General features: G+C 33.1%; 1 protein-coding gene across 1 annotated transcript; it reads right to left on the bottom strand.

The window, feature by feature from the left end:
- Nucleotides 1-349: 349 nt before the first annotated feature.
- LOC132732209 (armadillo repeat-containing protein 2-like) lies at nucleotides 350-10,900 on the bottom strand (the record flags this gene model as incomplete). The annotated part of the gene is made up of 10 exons (XM_060718600.1): nucleotides 10,883-10,900; nucleotides 10,565-10,630; nucleotides 9,349-9,378; nucleotides 6,182-6,359; nucleotides 5,715-5,871; nucleotides 3,287-3,465; nucleotides 2,645-2,743; nucleotides 1,916-2,091; nucleotides 1,369-1,386; nucleotides 350-452 (listed from the first exon to the last, which is right to left on the bottom strand). Coding segments are annotated over exons 1-10 (1,024 nt in total), but the record flags the coding sequence as incomplete, so codon positions are not given.
- Between the last annotated feature and the right edge of the window lie 8,357 nt (nucleotides 10,901-19,257).

Genomic DNA, 19,257 nt, shown 5'->3' on the forward strand with positions numbered 1-19,257 from the left:
AAAAAGTCCCTATTTGGCATACAAAACCCACAGCAGTGAGGGGGCAAGTGCGGGTTTGAAAGTCAACGACTTAACCACTCAACCAGGGATGCCCCAACATTCAGTAAATTCTTACCAATAAGAAACCTTACTTTTCTGCAGTGAATACCCATTTTTGCTTTGATTAGTACCTCTGTTAAATACTTAAACATAATGTATGATAAGGATAAACTATCAGTGTTATTCTATTGCTAAAATATTTTAATTAAAACATACAAACCATACTGACACATAGCATAAAAATGATAAAATTAAAAGCAATTTTGTACTAGATCTTATATGGAAAACTACCCAAGTAAAGAAATAATACCTAATATATTGCCATCTAAAAATGCAGGATCATTTTTCTCATTTCTGCTGACTTTGAACACAAGTTTACACACATTTAAAAGGTTGTTACCACCAACACGGAACTGAAAATATACACATTTACACATAAATATCAAATGTTACAGGCAATAATAATCACATGTACCATCAGCAAAAAAATGCAGCATGTCTGCACATACATGCAGTCTTGCAGGACTCTGCCTATACTGTACACAGCTTTGTTACAATATTTTTATACTTGAATACTTCAATAGTATAACGCTTCAGACAAAAGCTTTATTAAATTTTAGCTGGGAAAAGGTTCAAATTAGCTTAAAATTTTCTGAGTGATGAATTACTAAGAACTGGGAATAGGTCCCATATATACATGTATTGAAACAGTACTTTAACTCATATATATCAGAACTAGTAAACTTCTCTTGTCTTTAACTTTGCTTATCTTATATAAGCTTGTATCGCTCAGATTTTAAAAAACTTTCCCTTTGCAAGAGCACCTGAGTAGAACACCAACGTTCCGTAAGCTGGGCTGGATAGCTTCCTCACATGAAAGAATACTTTAAAGTCCCTGTCGAGATTCGAACCGATATCGGTGAGGGGCAAGTGGTTTGAAGTTAACGACCTTAACCACTCAGCCACGGACGCCCCTGTCTTGTCAAACAACATGACATGAAAACTGGCCTAGCTGACTACTGATGATATATACATGATATTTTTTAAGGCTTCATTTCAAGCGAGTTACATAAAGGACTGAATAAATCTGTACAACCTTACTTAAATATTACAACAGATATATATAATGCATTTCTATTACTTGTATATATGTATAATAAATAAAATATTTAAAACACATTGTCCCATGTTTATCCAGAAAATATCTGAATTCAGAATTCATTTTAGAAATTAATCACTGTATAATAATGAACAAACATAAACTAACAAGTAAACTGAACAAAAATTAGGAAATGAAATATACAGAAAATTCAGAAATCAAACAAGTACCGGATCTTCTGCTACTATCTGAAATTTATTATCCATTAAATCACTGTAATATTTGAAGTCAATAAAAACAAAATGTTTTATCTATTCAATAATTTGAATTATATTTTTCAACATTCTTTTAAAAAGAAAAAATTTCATTTATTTTTGGTCAAAAGATTTCATAAAAAAATTCTATTTGGTCCAATTAGAATCCAAGTACTCCTTAATTTCAAAACATAAATAGAATTTGGAAAACTACAAGGGTTTTTGTCACACAAAATATGTCTCCCACCACTAGGTATGGCACTGATCACTCCTGTGAAGTTTTGTCGAAATCACGCTGTGAAAGTCGATTAAGCTGAATGCAGATTGATGAACTGATAAGACAGCGAAGACAAAAACAAAACAATGCCAGAAGTTTCAGTGCCAGCAATGCTATCTTAATTCACACTAACTTCCCTTACTGACCTTGACTTCCTTATATTACAAAATTCTATAACTGTAAGTGTTTCAAAGGCTGTGATTTCAACAAAAAAAATGTATATAAATAATAAAAGGTTGTACTTACTGCCAAAATGAGTCTCGCAAGCTGCAGTAACAATTGTGGTTCCTCAAGATCTAACATTTTAAATATAGATTTGAGAATTCTAGATCGTTGTTTGTAGGTTTTGGACAATAAATTATTTTTCTGCAGAAGTTGATAAAGATCTTCTGACAAAGATATAATCTTTTGAACATCTTTTTCTGAAATTATGAAAACATGAACCTTTTAATATGTGGTAATAAGGAGATAAGCATATGAGAATCTTACACAGGCTGATGGTACAGACTACCCTATATCAGTATATGGCTTAAGAGTAAATGTTTAAGTTAGACAATAATAGGGTACTACCAAGTTCCTATTTAACAGTTATACAGGGAGTAAATTTTAACCTGCAAGGAATTTAGTTTAACCCTGTCTGCCTGTCCATCCATTCGTTAGTCAGTCAGTCCACAAAAGTGGATCCTGTGGTAATGCAAAAAGTACTGAAAAAAATTTTATGGAACTTGAAATATGGGTAGATGGCCATCTGGAGATGATGATGTTTTTTTTTTCTATTTTAAGGTCTTTTATTTCCTCTTATATTCAATCTGTGACAATAGCCAATATTTGATTCTATTACTTGCTTACTACATATCAACTATTGATACAGTTATCTACAATGAAATCCAGAGTAAACAGAACATATATTGTTACAATGAGTCTTTTGTACCAAACTCAACCCAATTACATTCACTTAAGCTGAAGAATACATACTTTGACTGTATTCTGCCATTAATTCTAGCAGTGGTGATATATGATTGGTATAAAACTCTAGCTCTTCCTGACTGTCATCTTCTCTTTTACCTGCGCTACCTGAAAAATATACAAATAATAAGTTTAACTACTAGAAGAAAACAACAGGTGACCTTATTTGCATTAGCTGTTTTCAGACACTAGTAGGCACTTATAGAATCAATGATATTATGTCATCAAGGTGGTTGGTTAGCTTCCTTACAAGAATGTAAAGGCCATGATGGGATTCTAACACATAGCATAGAGGGGCAGTTGATCCGTTATCAGTCAAACACTTTGATCCATTTCAATGTTCATCTAGATTAATTTATTGTATAGCTTCATTTAATTTTCATAAAATTTATGACAAAAAGATTTCAATGTAGCAGAGGGGATATGACTAAACTCTTCAATTTCATTTGTACCATTAAAATAGGGCAAATTACATCTAAGACTAAAAAGCTAAGTTGGTAAAGCCATAAAAACCTTATCTATAGACTATTGTCCAGGGCTGTTAAGATGGTAGTGCTTTGAAAATCATTGCTCTAGGTTAAAGCCTATACCTGATATATCTCTAATCATGAGACAGTTATTACACTTGTTAAATAATGGGAATATATTTACCTCCTCTACTACCAGCGCTTGAAGTCCTCTTGGTTCCACCACTCCCCACCCTTGAGTCTGTATCATGACCACCACGCTTAGAACCACCACTCCCGACTCTAGTGTCTACATCATGACCAGTACGTTTTGATCCACCACTGCCAAGTCTTTCCTCAACATCAGTACGAACACTAGACACACTGTAAGATATATAACCAACATTACTTGTCATTACTTGTCATTACACTTGCCCTTATCCTTTGGTCTTAAACTTCCTTATTTTTCAATTATTATTATTACTTCTTTTTTGCTTTTAAGTTGCACCAACACAGTATAGGTCATTTCACATCCTTCCAGCTTTACTCAAGTACCCATCCTCGCATTATATAATAATAAGTACATTATCTGTTTTATAATGAGTACATCTACATGTTTATATAATTATCACTTAAAATTACAATCACCTTTGCATACTCAAACAAGAGGGCCATGATGGCCCTGATGTCGCTCACCTGTATATAGCCCCCACCCCCCCCCCCCCCCCCCCGGCCAATTTTTACCCAAGGGCTTTTATTTGTTTATTTGAACACACTTGGTAGACACTCATAAGAAGATGTTTCATGCTAAACATCTAAGTTCTAGCTCATTGGGTTTTTTAAAAGAAGATTTTTAAGTTTTTACTATACACATATAGTTAAAACAATGACACCCCTGGGCAGGGCCAGTTTTGACCCCCGGGCTTTTATTTGAACAAACTTTGTAGATATTTACTTAAGATGTTTCATGCTTAATATCTAAACTCTAGCTATTTGGGTTTTTTTCAAAAGAGGATTTTAAGATTTTGCTATACACATATAAGGAAAATCAATGACCCCCGGGGCGGGGCCAGTTTTGACCCCAGGGCTTTTATTTGAACATACTTGGTAGACACCATTAGAACATGTTTCATGCTAAATATCTTAGCTCTAGCTCTTTGGGTTCTTTAAAAGAAGATTTTTTAAGTTTTTACTATATGCATATAGGGAAAATCAATGACCCCCTGGGGCGGGGCCAATTTTGACCCAAGGGCTTTTATTTGAAGAAACTTGGTAGACATTCACTAGAAGATGTTTCATGCCAAATATCTAAGCTCTAGCTCTTACAGTTCTTTAAAAGAAGATTTTTTAAGTTTTTACTATATGCATATAGGGAAAATCAATGACCCCCTGGGGCCGTGCCAATTTTGACCCCAGGGCTTTTATTTGAACAAACTTGGTAGACACTCATTAGAAGATGTTTCATGCCAAATATCTTAGCTCTAGCTCTTTGGGTTCTTTAAAAGAAGATTTTTTAAGTTTTTACTATATGCATATAGGGAAAATCAATGACCCCCTGGGGCGGGGCCAATTTTGACCCCAGGGCTTTTATTTGAAGAAACTTAGTAGACATTCACTAGAAGATGTTTCATGCCAAATATCTAAGCTCTAGCTCTTACAGTTCTTTAAAAGAAGATTTTTTAAGTTTTTACTATATGCATATAGGGAAAATCAATGACCCCCTGGGGCGGGGCCAATTTTGACCCCAGGGCTTTTATTTGAACAAACTTGGTAGACACTCACTAGAAGATGTTTCATGCCAAATATCTTAGCTCTAGCTGTTACGGTTGTTTAAAAGAAGATATTTAAAGATTTTTCTTTCGGTTGCCATGGCAACCAGAGTTCTGCATGGAATTAAATTCTTTGAACAATTTTTAAAGGTGACCACCAAAGGAACATTCCTGTAAAGTTTGGATGAAATTGGCTCAGTGGTTTATGAGGAGATGTCATTTAAAGCAAAAGTTTACGGACGGACGACGGACGGACGGACGACGGACGGACGCCGGACGAAAAGCGATCACAAAAGCTCACCCTGTCACTTTGTGACAGGTGAGCTAAAAAACAAAAGCTGTCAGTAGGACAGCACACTCGACTATTCTTAGTGCTTGATAGTAAAAGAGCCTTGATAATGTAAAACTTTCTAACTTAACAAAAAGGCCAAATTTTTCTTTAAATAAATGTTACAGTTATAGGGCTTGGAGAGAGTCCTATTATGCTCTCAAACAAGTGTACAAAATTTCTACTTGTTTCAAAGCCAGATGTCAATGGAATATGAAAATATCTGAGGTTGTATAAAAACTTCATCATATATTCTAAGTCGAAAAAGGGGCATAATTCTGTCAAAATGCTAGAGTTACCACCTCGTGTCTACAGGTTAGGGTCATGATGGTGAACAAGTGTGCAAAGTTTCAAAGCCATATGTGACATATACAATGGACTTTAAAAATATTTCAGGTATTACAAAAACTGTAACATAACTGGTTACGCAGACACAGACACTTGTGTTACTAGGATAGCTCTACTTATTCTTATCGAACAGTCAAGCTAAAAATGATTTGCAAATACAGGTTATAATACCCAGTGTACAAACCTACCTTGAAACAGGTGTGTTAGATGCCACACTTGGTGCTCTGTGTGGCGGAGCTTCCTTCCCATCACCTTCACCCCTTTCTTCTATAGCTAGACTCCGCTCTTTATTCCCACTGCCGACACGTTCTGGAGTTATTTGACCACTTTCTTTACATGGAGACTCTGTAATACAAAACATCAAATAAAATCTGTCTTAATTGATTATATTACAAGCACATTTTAAATTTATTTCTAAAAAAGGATACTAGTCAATTCAGCCAAATGTCATTAAACAAGTGTGCCAGCTTGTTATCCTAATCATCTATAATAGTGAACAGTGATTTAGACTTGTTCAACAGTATTTCAGTTTCTGTTAATACCAGTGGGATTGTTTTCTTATGAATGTTAAAGGATGCCAATTCAACCTGTTTTTCATAAGAAATCGCCAATTTTTCAAACAATAACGCTTTGAGGTATAAAACAATCAGCATACCATCTGACAAGGTGCCGTTCCTGGATTTCTGAGATTCTGATACAGTAGAACCGTCTACACTGTTGGTATGTTGTGTGCGGGCTCGTGGGGCCTTCCTGCTAGGTTTACTGGCATCGCTCGGTGGTCTCGGTGGCAACAACAAACCCTCAACCTCGGCTTCTGACGGCAATTTTGCAACCTGAAAATACATCTATACATTTAGCCCTCTACTTCTTTTTTATTTTTAAGCGTTTATTGTCTTAAACCTTAACCGGCTGAATTTGTGTAATTGATTTGCCCTGCTTTGAATTTGGAACAGTCCATTTGATATTAAAGGCATATATAAAAATACAAAAATTAAGCTACATTTCATATAAACCCAGTCAGTCAGCATGGGTGTATAGGCAGACCCGACTCTTTACTAATGGTAAAGGCTTTTGATTCTAGCAGGTGTATAGGCAGACCCGACTCTTTACTAATGGTAAAGGCTTTTGATTCTAGCAGGTCAAGAGCAAATGATAATAACCATTTAGTGTTTGAAATTTTATAAAATTTAAACTTATAAGTCTTTTCAACATTAAAGACAATCATTATTTTGCTACATGTACTTAAGTTACCAAACAATATAAATAATCAAACAAATGTGTAATAGTTTTTAAAATGCAACTACAATGTATATGGTTAGATATACATGTACAAAGTTACGACTGATTATTTTTCCAACTGGACAAAATTTAAATGTACTGCATTCATATATTTTGTCTTATCTTTCAAACATGGTCTTTAGTCACTATATCTAACAATTAAACATAAAAAAAACTCGAGACATTTACAACTGAAGTAGGAATGAGCTATTCTCATGTTTGTCTACACAACATTTTACAGTATAAATATAGAAGTATTGTTTGGATCTGAGTTTCAAACCTGATTCTTATGAAGGTCATTCAGCTTAAACAATATAATTATAGATTCAATTAATTCCTTGAAAGTTTGAGGTGGAGGTATTTGATGACAACTCAAATCTACCAGCATACAGCATGGCCATTCATATATATGTACATATAGATGTATATCTGTGTACTTGTTGACCAAATTTAACTTTTTCGATTGCTGATTTTTAGTGTTTAGACATTAAACATTTGTAATCTGAAACCCTGCAAATGTGAGTTTTGCCAAGCTAATCCCCCAGTACAAACATTTACAATTTAAACTTCATGGTGCACAATTTTTAGTCGGGAGTTTAAGTCCATTCCATGAAAAGACCTAAGAACATTTTAAAATTAAAATAAGGAGAAAGTCTGTTAAATGAACATTTAGCAGTGAAAGGGTTGGAAATAAAATTGCTTGTCAAATTATAGCTAGACATTTTAAAAATGGATAATCCAATTCCTACATAAAATACAGTGAACCTAACTTCCTTTACTTTGCTTTTAGAAAGCAACATATCTGTGTAAGATTGTCTTATCTAAATGAAAAATAATCTTAAAGAACTTCTTTCCTTTTTACCTTTTTTTGCGTTTTATCCTGTTCAGTTTAAAGTTATTCTGACAATGTGTGGAATGTATGACCCCTGTCTAACATCAATGTTTACCCATAAAGAATAACTACTCAATAGACGTACATTTTATGTAACATTTGCAGATTATTTCAGACATATCTTGGGACATGTATTTAGAATTTCATTGACTTTCCATTTGATTAGTTGTTAGAAAGAATATACATGTAGTCAGTAGAGTAGCTGTGAAAGGATTGCAGCATGAACCATGGAGGTCAAAGGTCACTAAGTAGCAAAAAGCTAGAAAATGAGCCACGTCATGACAAAACCAACATAGTGCGTTTACGACCAGCATGGATCCAGACCAGCCTGTGCATCCGCGCAGTCTGATCAGGATCCATGCTGTTCGCTATCAGTTTCTCTACTTGTAATAGGGTTGGTAAGCGAACAGCAATGGATCCTGATCAAGACTGCGCAGATGCGCAGGCTGGTCTGGATCCATGCTGGTCGCAAATGCACTATGTTGGTTTTGTCGTGACCCGGCTCAAATTCCTTCTTCTTAAAGCTAGAACAGAAAGAAAAGAAGTCAGAAGTCATAACTGTCATTACTATCAGTCTGTTTTATTTTTTGTCAGGCATGACATGACACCTGATGGGACTACAAGTAAAAGCAAGGCCGTTTGTGTCCTTTAAAATTTCACAAAGGACACACATAGTTTTTCACACACAAAAAAGCAATAACCTAGGGCCATAATGCGTATTTAAGATCAAATATGAAAAATTGACTAATGGGTAAAAACAGGTCAAATCTAAGATTTGACTTATATTTTAGCTAGATTGAAAATCACCAATCAACATTTTTCTTGCGTGATTTTAAACAAGACAAATCAATTCTGATCTTCAATACATACCACAGATTAAGCATTCAACACTTACTTGTTATTCAATGTAATTCTTGTTTTTATTCTAGTAATTTTAGTTAACACAGGCTTTTTTTTCAACAAATTTAGCTCAATTAATACTGGTTATATAAAGTTAAGTTTAAAACTCATAAACTAGTCATCAAGGACAAGTCAGATGTGACTTTCAAAGAGCTTCCAGTGCTCTTTTTATGGGTGATTTTGAGCCAAAATTTCTGACATCTAATTAAATCAACCAATGCAAGTTCAAAATAAAAAGTAATATATGTCTAATTAAATCATTTAATTCTTTTTTTTAGAGGGAAAACCTTAATAGGTTTACAAGAAATAAATAATGTGCCTTATGTTTTTTTTTTTAATTTTCCCTTATTTTTGCCCCAGTTAACATGATAGCAAATATATATGTCCTTTACCTTCCCAAAGAGGCCCTAAAACTAAAATTTGAGTAACTTCAAACAGTCATAGTAATATGAGATAAAAATTCAAAGCAGTGGAGCTTAAGTAACTGAGCAATTTTTCACTGTAAATTGAAATTTTCTACAAACCTGGATTAAATTTTGTTTAGTTTATTCGTTGTCGGGCTATTGCTAATTCCAATCACTGTCAAAGCACCTGTTTCCAATCGTAAGTTGTATATCAATTCTAGAATGGAGCATATACAATTCTATAAGAAAAGAAGGAAGTAAAAAGCAAAGGTTACAATGATAATGTTACAATAGTAATAGAGGATGATATAGTGTGACAACATCTAACTATGCTAGAAACTTGCTTACATCTTCTTGTACAGTTGATATGCACGGTTTCTGAAAGTTAAAATTACCTTCGTCAATCGTGAAAGAGCCATACCATAGAACTTTTTATAACTTTGTATAACTAATATGAAATACAAATAACGTTTCCAGTATCTTCAAACTATGAACTGCAATGACATTACCGCATGATTGAGGCAATGTTTTATGCTTGTATTTCAGACAACTGTAACAATTTTGTTTGGATTTATACTTGTATTAGAGTGGAGTTGAATTCATACATTTTTCCTAACACAAAATACATGTCCACTGCGAACAAAGTGATTTCACATTTAATTTTATTCATATTGTGTGTTTTTTTACATATTCTCAGATAATTCATGCTCTATATACAAACAAACATAATTCTATTTCAATCAAGAAATGGCAACTTCAATAAAATATCCTTTAATATCCTATAGAAATAGTTTTCTGGTACAATTTTAAAGAAATGAACAATTTCATTCCAAGCTTTAAGTGATTTGATCATATGCATTTTGCCTAAACTAGACTAAGTGTATAGTTAGATTTTCTACATTGCAAACTTGTACAGTCTAAAATTCTTTTTCAAAAGCCTTGATATCATTTTAGTTAGCCTAAGAAATAAAACATATTGTATGAGAGTAGGTTCACTAACAATTCTATTGACCAAGTTAAATAAAATCATATTATGAGTGCCTCTGCCCTTGCGAGCATTATATTATATAATATTTTTTAAAAACAGGTTCAATGAACTTAGTAATGAAGCTACATGAATTATTATATTCTATTTATCACATTAATTAGAACTGTAACAGTAAAAAAACTATCACTTTTTCATTGACACACTTAAAGTGTAATGCTAACATGTAGCATATCTTAATGCTATACTTGTAAAACGCCAATGTCAGGTCAAAATATATGCCCAGCTGTGCAATACCAATTTTATGGAGTCGCAAAAGCAGCAAAGCATGTCATAAACCATTTTATTACAGTGATTTGATTTCTTACTTTCAATTTTTGGAAGCTATATGTGCATGAAGTAAAGAAAGGTAACTTTGGTTATATGGAAGATATTAAGGTATCAAAAAGTTACATGTTGGGTAAAAAAAAGTAAGATTTCGAGTTTACATACATGTAAGAAGAGTTGGCTTGAAGGGATAAATACAAAAGAAACAGGTTAAAAACTGATGAGAACTGAAAATTAAAAGTATTAACTTACATGATCTAAAGGACTCAGTCGTGTTCCTGAAACGGGTCTGGAATCTGGATCAAAGTGTCGGGAAATCTAAGCTGCCAAAATGAAAATACAACTTTTTTTCAATAACAATGATGTATCATTTAACCAGTGCTCCAGGTAAGCCCAAAACTAATAGCTGCAAGATACAGCAGACTTTAGCCAAGTTCTTTTGGCACAGTCCATGACCATTACATATCAAATTGCTGTAAAACCACTCAAGAGAACATTTTTGTTGACTATTCTAAAATTTTTACTGGCAACTTTTTGAAAATGACTCTTTACTTGAAAGTACAAGCTTACACTTGTAGATTTGGACATCGGTTTTTTGCAAACGACACACATATTCTGACTATGATGAAGACATTATACCAACTTGGCAAGTAATGATAAAGTTGTAAGCTAGAGAGAATTTGATCACTACTCTGAGCAAGTTTTTATTTTTTTTTATTTTACCTAAAAGCACTAGGTGGACGGTTATCAAGGTATTCACAGGTCTTGATCCAAACAAAGTTCTCCTATCATCTCGTGGTGTAAATGGTCTTTTTGTTTTCAATTCTTTAAGAGAGGATCTGGCTTCATTTATAATCTGTACAGCAATTGGTTTATCCTCGGGTGGAGCATAAAATGGACGATTCTCCTTGGGTTTTCTTGGTGGCTGTGGCTCCATAATGGCTAGCTATCTTCTCATTCTTTATTCTGTAAATAAAAACAATCTTGAGGATTGAATGATTTTGGCTGAGTTATGGCCCTTGAAAACAAAAGCCTTAAAATTTGGCCACTTTGATAACAGATTTTTTGTCTCCTGAACTACACTTTCATTATAATAGTTGATGTTTTATTTAACACAGTTATCAAACTGACAAATATATCTTGTCACACTGACTGAACAAGATGCATCATGCAAAAGAATAGTCAACAATGGCACATGAATAAAAAATTTCTGGTAAAAAAAAAGAAGAAAGACTGAAATACCCAAAAATAGACTTTCCTTATGTAAGTTATTAACATCTTGCACACAAAGAAAAATAGATTGTTTTACATAACCTCAGGTCTGATACAGTCTCATTACAAGCATTCATATTCATAAACAACCCAAAATCATAATTTATGTAACTAAAAAAATTTAATAAAATTTGTGTCCTTGCAATTTAAAAATGACCCCCCCCGTCACAATTAAAAAAGCAACAGGCCCCCTTTGTGAAAAATCGAATAAAAATCAAAATTTAAAAATATATATTGAATTCTATACCTATTTAATGAAATTTTCAAGTTGTCAATTCTAGTCAGGCCCCACCAGTTTTAACAAAGTAACTCAAATGGGAAATAGAAACAGGTGTTTTTCCGGAGTAAAGGAACACATCTCCCAACTTTTTCTGATAAATAATAACCTCCATCTTCTGCAGTGATAAAGGAACAGGGCATTTTTTGTCAAAATTGTGAAGGGGCCTTGGCCTGTTCGTTTTGTGAAAAAAAAACATGATGCGTCATGAAATTGTGAAAAAAAACACTATAAATTGAAAACAGTAATACATTTTTTTTTCAGACTTGAATTGACTTCTATTTTATTGACATGCTATTTCAAAGTTTAAGGTGTCTTTCTTTTGCATTTTTGAAATTTTCAATGATTTGATTATAGTCCTCTTCAGAGACTGAGAGTATGTATTCTTTGTACACCTGTTTTTCTCTTTTATCACCATGATCTGATTCGGTCATTTGTTCCGATGGTGGCGATCCGGTTTCATGGGACGAAGGTACAGGACAAAGTTTCTCAACTGCTCTTACCATTATTTTACCATGATCGAATTCGATCATTTGTACCGATGATGGCGGTTGATGGTACGGACATGATTCTGTAATTACCGAATCTGGTGGTAGCACGTCTGCCCGGTTGTCTAGTTTTTGTTTTTTTTATGCCGAAATTTTGTTTTTGCGTTTTCTGTTTTGCATTGTTTTTCCCATTTTGTGACATATTGAAACCGGAAATGTCGCGCGATGAACGCTTGATTATAATTTCCGACTAGTCTAAAATCCGCTTCGAGCCGGTATTTCCAACCCGGTAAACATGCGCAAATACATTTAACTTGATTAAAACTACGTGTTTTTGCAATTGGCAAAAAATCAAGTGTTACTGAAAGTAAACAATGAATTGAGAAGGAGTACAGATTCGAAGTCGAAGTCCTGACATTTTGTGAAATCTCTTTTGAGATTGTGAATTTTTTTCCGCCCCATTGTAAAAAAAAAAGTGCAATTTCGAATTGTGAAGGGGCTGAATATCCACCCCTGTTATAGAAAGGAAAAAATGCCCTGCGCAAGCGGTGCATTGGTAAGGTCGGCGTGACGTCACTTCCCGTAGAAACCGATATTCTAAAAATAGCCGAGGTGAAAACAATTACATAGTAACGAATGAAAATTATCGTTAATAAGTGGCTAAGCCTCCGTTTTTAATCAAAATAATATCAGCCAATTATATATTCTTTTCTTTTCACTATTTGTTTTATCGTATTTTACGTTGTACTGCGTCAATGTTTCTAGCAAATTATTGATCGATATATATCTTTTTAGGTGAAAACTTACAAAATACCGAAATGTGTCAATAAATATCCTACGATGTCACGAGAAGACCATGAGAGTGACATCTGATATTCTGTGTATTGTCGATGTTAATTTCGTCTGCATTGTCTCTTTTTAAAAAACCCCAACACATCCGTTTTAAATCATGCATGCATACATTAATAAAATCCAATTATTTTTGTTTCTAAGAGTTTTTCTTATCCCGTAGAGCTCCTATCTGTTGGATAAAGATCTATATATAGATCTACCTCATAGTTTTAAGAAAATACTAAAGGACTGATCATAGACTTTCCGTTTTTGCAATTATAGTTTCTAACATACGTAGATAAGTTCTTTTAAAAAAATATGAAAAGTGGTACATCCCCAGGTGGGGTTGGGTTTGGATTATTTTTGGGTTCGTTAATTAAATAGATTACAACTTTAAATGTTAAGTTTCGCAAGTCTTTTGTTGATTTTTTAATAATGTGTTCTGCAACATAATATCTTTTTAATTAATATTTTACAGTTTCAGCAGAAGATTAGATGAACTGGTGTAATTACAACCGTTGTTGTGTTTCATGTGAATCAAAAGCTGGGACATACGTTTTTAAAAGTAAAAATTTTGGTAAAAATGTTGTAAGTGTCTATAACAAAAGCAACAATGAAATATCACATACGTTTACAGGCTCACAAACGTCTTCATTTCTAGTTTGGTAACAAAACAGGTATTCCCAATTATGATTAAAGGGCCCCTGAAACCTTTTAAAATGAAAGGCCCAAACTTTTTTTTAAAAACATTTATTCAGTATAAATAAATCTTTTTAATGGGGAAAACCACCATCAAATCCTGGGTGCAGTATCGAAGAAAAGAACATAATTCCGTCCCACGTGATTGTAAATTTTAGGGTAACAAACTACCAACGACAAATATGTAATTTACAAAAAATTTAATCAAATTTACAATTTATGTAAACACTGTAAAAAGATTAGTTTTTTTTCTATATAACAGTGCAAATATTAAGTAGAAAAGGATTCTGCACAATAATAAAAACAAATTAAATTGATTAAATAAAATGTGATAAGCTTGCATCTTGGGAATTCCTTATTTTGTTTGGTTTTTTTATTTATTTCATTATTATGTTTTTAAAAACATTAGCACAAGTTAAAAAAAGACATTGTAAAATAAAATGATCTTTTGTATTAAATGCTTCTGAAATGTGTTTCAATATTATAATTTATTTTTCCCCTCATGTATTTAATGATTGATATATAATCAATCTTACAAGCACATATCTGGCACAAAACTGTGTTTAGATTTTTAATTTCTTAATCCGTTAGGCTAAAGGATTACAGTTTCCCAAGTTGGAGAAAAAAGTACCATACTGTTGTTTTTTTTTACGAAAGGCAATTGACAATAAAAGAAAAATAAGTAAATGAAAAATTATATATACATTAAATTTTTTGGGTCTTATTTCATAATGTTGCCATTTTTTACCCTAACAACAGGACCTGTATTACATTTCATTTCAACAACAACGAAGCTCCAGTAAAGACAAAGGATTTGTTATTTATTAAACAATCTTTTATCTCTTAATCAGTTCAGATAAATCACAATTGGCCCAAATAAAGTAATAAACAGTGGCGCCAAAATTAAGCCCCTCCGGAATGTCACATGATGCCCTAGGGGTGGTTTTATTTGTATTTGAAAAAGATTTACTAGTGGTAATCTGGACTAAAATTAAATACACAAGCTAGGGTGCCAATTAAGTATTTTAAAAAAAAAGTGGTTTACTGTCCAAATTTGAAACTTGGGTTGGAACTGGTTTGATCAGTACTTAATCGGTTCCCCTGTAAGAAAAATAAAAGTCATTAATTCAGGAAATGATACAAATATTTTTTAATAGGCTTTAAAATAGATATTTTGTCTAAGTATTTAATAGAGAAATTTTGTCAAACTATAATAAGTAGCATCTACTTTTGAAATACATTCATCCATACTTTTTTATGGCTTAATATTTTTTAATATACATGTACTTTTCAATTTTCTTTGATTTTCTAAAAAATTATCTAACATATGAGGAGAATGTGACAGAGAATGTTATACTGACAGAAAAAGTGTTGACTCTAGGACAGGGCCGAATTCGGATAGTGCATTATAAGTATTAAATTTATTATTTCGATAATTGTTAATAAAAACATTCGATTATTTAATATGCAGTAAAGATGCTTATATATAATCATTATAAACTCCCACTTAAAAAGCATTTAATCAATTATTTGAATTACGAAAATGCCATATAATTCGTAAGTAATAACCTAGTAATTTCGTGAGTGACATAAACGTCATGATCATTGCATAATGCTATTGATTAACTAGAAAAATAGTTTTAAATGAACAGTTGTGCGGTCATATTTTTATATTATGTAAATTTAATTGAATGAATTTCAATACATAACGAAATGCCTGACAGTAAATGTTAATATATATATGTGTAATTTGGAAGAAAAGGCAACCATTTGAAGCAATCACGCCAAATCCACTTCTCCTATCGCCGTATCGACGATCCTTGTTTTAATCACATTCTAGTAAAGTATTTTATTATATTTTTCTTTCTTCCAAATGAAATATTGGCATCCAGCAAACACCCTTCAAATCGTTGGCATGGCGAAAAAATTTCAATTATTCGTTCAATTCTACAAAATGCAGCAAAAAACAACGACTGTCGCTAAATACAAAATGGCGTATGTTTTCACCTCGGCTTATTGCTAGGCAACGCTCTTCAGTAAAGTGCCCGGATATCCGACCTGACCAATGAAATACGCATGACACTTTTAAAATGGAAAAATTTAAAAAATTTTTTTTAAAAGACTTTTCCCCGTTCCCTACGTAGGGTTTTCCTAATTTCAATTTTCAGGGAAAATATGCAACCCTTATTCATTACATCGCAATTATACTGACAAGTACAGCCTGTTATCTGCTAGTTCTGCCTGTCACTTGACAAATTTAAGGCTGTGGTTTTAGCCAAGTTACTTTCAGTGGATTTTTTGCATGGCATTGGCACGGTGGGGGATTCATGGTATTGTCATCTTCGCTGGTTAAGGAAGACAAAAAGAATTATGCAAGGCTTATCAAAATATAAATGCTAATATAAAACTTTTATAAAATATTGCTTAAGTTCGAGCTACCTGAGGTGCGAATCTTAAAAGAAATAATTTGGCAAGAAATATATGAACTCGGTGCATGTAATCAGTGCATTCTGTTAGCTGCAGTTAAAACCCAAATTAAATAATTTAAAAAAAAATGGTGTAAACTTTCGATTAAATAGATTTAATGAAAACTACATAATTATTACCATTTTAACAAACGCTTTCAATTTTTGTTTGTTGTCCTGTCAAACAAGAATGCTACCTGAATTTACGCATGCTCAGTCATTGTTTCCGGATCCGGTATGATCGATAGGCGTGGTTATACAAGAGGCGTGTCAATTTTAAATACGGAACGGGACAAAAATGTGTGTTTTAAACATCAAGAAAAGTCATTTTTGTTTAGATCAAATGATTCTCATTTTTTCTTCTATGGGATACAACACTTAATATTGATCTTTTTAGGCTATAATAGGGGCCTATATGCTTCAGATATAAAAAAAATATTAGGAAGAAACTAACTTTAGGCATCACGTACAATGGATTAGATCTAGTCAAAATATATTGACGCGCCAAAGCTTGATTCTGAGATATTTTCGTTCTGTGGCAGAATCTCGCTTTAGAAGCGAAATAGCTTATTAGTTTGACTACACAATGGATCAAAATCAAAAATAATGATCAATGTACGTATAACCGTGCGCGGTCTGTGAAATAATGAGAAATTATTTTTGTCTTTCATATATAGTTCATGTAGTTATAATACAGGTCAGAGCATCCGTTTAGATAGGGTCTTTGTTATTTAAAATTAAGCTGTTTCCCCGTGTACAGTTGAGTTCAGACTTAACTCCCCCTCTCATATTAGACCAAGTGATGAGATGTCCAAAGTGACACTTTATTTGGTTTCATAAAGTACTGCATAGCCTAACAACGGTCATATATTTGTAGGATTTGTTTTAACTTTTGTGATAGATCACAATTATTGACTAGAGAGCCATTGAATATGATGCGATATACACTGGTAGATATGGAAGCTTGAATTGACCTCCCCCCCCCCCCCCCCGAGATGCTGTACGTGGTTCGACATAATACGCATGTGCTCGGGGTGTGAATTTCCTAATATCTGCTGCCACAAAAGACAATACGGTTTTCCTAAATTGAGAGTTCAATATTCAATTAGTGAATCTTAAATCATGAAGTTCAAGTGAATGTTAAATATCGTGAATTTATGAAGTTGAAATCGTAAAATCGTGAATTTCACATGTTAAAATTCACGAAGATGACATTGGGAATTCACAAAGTTGAAAAGTCCCCACCGGCCTTCTGTACAGTACCAATCTCACTCATAATATTCTTTAAGTTGTCACTGAGATTCATTTAAGTGTAACAAGTAATTAATAAGTATGGTTCTAAACAAAAATCCGAGTCTTAGTAGAGGAACCAGATTTACATTTTATTACATATTGATTAATATAAACAAGTGTGTATTAATTCAGGGTAGCTGATAAGAATCGCCACGGGCACAAATGCTATTTTTATAGTGTTGATAATTAACTTAAAAAATTCACAAGACCACGGCTTTAACAGAAACCTTATTATTTTTAATTTAACACAACGCTTCTTGATTTGGTGTTGCTTTTTAGGGGGCTACATGGAAATGACAAAGCTAAAACGTTCCAGTGTTCCGTGGTATTTTTCATAAAATTCTGCGTATCATGTTGCTAATATACATTTGTATCTGTCAACCGCCAAAGAATGGCCCGCGCATGTGCAAAGAGTGTGCTGTTTCTTAATAATACCGATAGGATTACGAATCGTGAATATAAGATGATCGGTTTTGTCTTTTAAATGATTTAGAGATGACTATCAGGTAGAACGAGGTTATCAATAAATTAAAGGTATTAACTCAGCCATGATTTTATAGAAGCAGGGCTCCAGATACATGTTCTTTTTTTTTGTCATGAAAATTTTGAAAATGTATTTAAAAAGTAAACATTGTGAAGCGAACAAATATTTTAATTTGCACATTGCAAACAGCTAGAGCTTACAATCCGGTCCAATGCAAAAAAGGGTGTAAAACATACAAAAAATAGCCCTTACTCCATTGCTAACGCAGGAGAAATAAAGTGAAAAGTGCACATGACAAAACTTTTCATTATTGTGAACACTTGTGCCTTAAGCTAGTATTAACAAAATCCCTTGATTTATGAACAAGTTATAGACCGGACACAAAATACTGTATACCCTATAACAGACTGTTAATCTTTGACCTGTAGGTGTGACCTTGACCTTGGAGGTAGTGGTGCTCGTGTGTGTTGCGTATGGCACATCATCTCATTATTGTGACTATTTGTGCCAAGTATTGCACTGTTTTGTATATGAAGCAGTCCATTCCTTCAAAGTTTCAGAGATTTCAATCATGGTCCAAATGCACTAGTAAAAGATCCTGGTCAGATTGCATGGATTCTCCGGTTGGCCTCCTGGCCCCATGTTCACTAACACAAGATCATGATCAAGGAACAAATGATTCTAGTTTTCTTTTCATTGTTTTATAGAACTTCTATTGAAAGTAATGTCCTAGAATTAAATGGTATAATAAACAAAGTGTAAAAAAAATTGCTGATTTGCACAAAAACAAATCATTTCCGGGATATCGACAAATAACAAATATCATCGGATCAAAATATTAAGGATAAATTTAGGGCTCAGGAACAATATTTGGGTCAACTGCCAAAATGCCTATATCTTGTTAAATAACAATAAAATCATTCTAAAATTTTATAAATAGGCTATTTAAAGTCCAATTCTATCAAGTAAATATTAATTCAATAAGGATAAACAATGGAAAATATTTGAAATTTTTTAATTTGATCCTGATCATGATCCTAAAATCTTGGTGAACATGGACCGGGCTCTAGCTTTCCACTTTCAGTTTCCAGCAGGTTAAGAGCCCAAACCTCCAAAACTTTTTCCGGAATGTGAAA

Source organism: Ruditapes philippinarum, unplaced genomic scaffold (assembly GCF_026571515.1).
Source record: "Ruditapes philippinarum isolate M1 unplaced genomic scaffold, ASM2657151v2 ctg16186_1_1_1_1, whole genome shotgun sequence".
In the NCBI taxonomy this organism is placed as follows: Eukaryota; Metazoa; Mollusca; class Bivalvia; order Venerida; family Veneridae; genus Ruditapes; species Ruditapes philippinarum.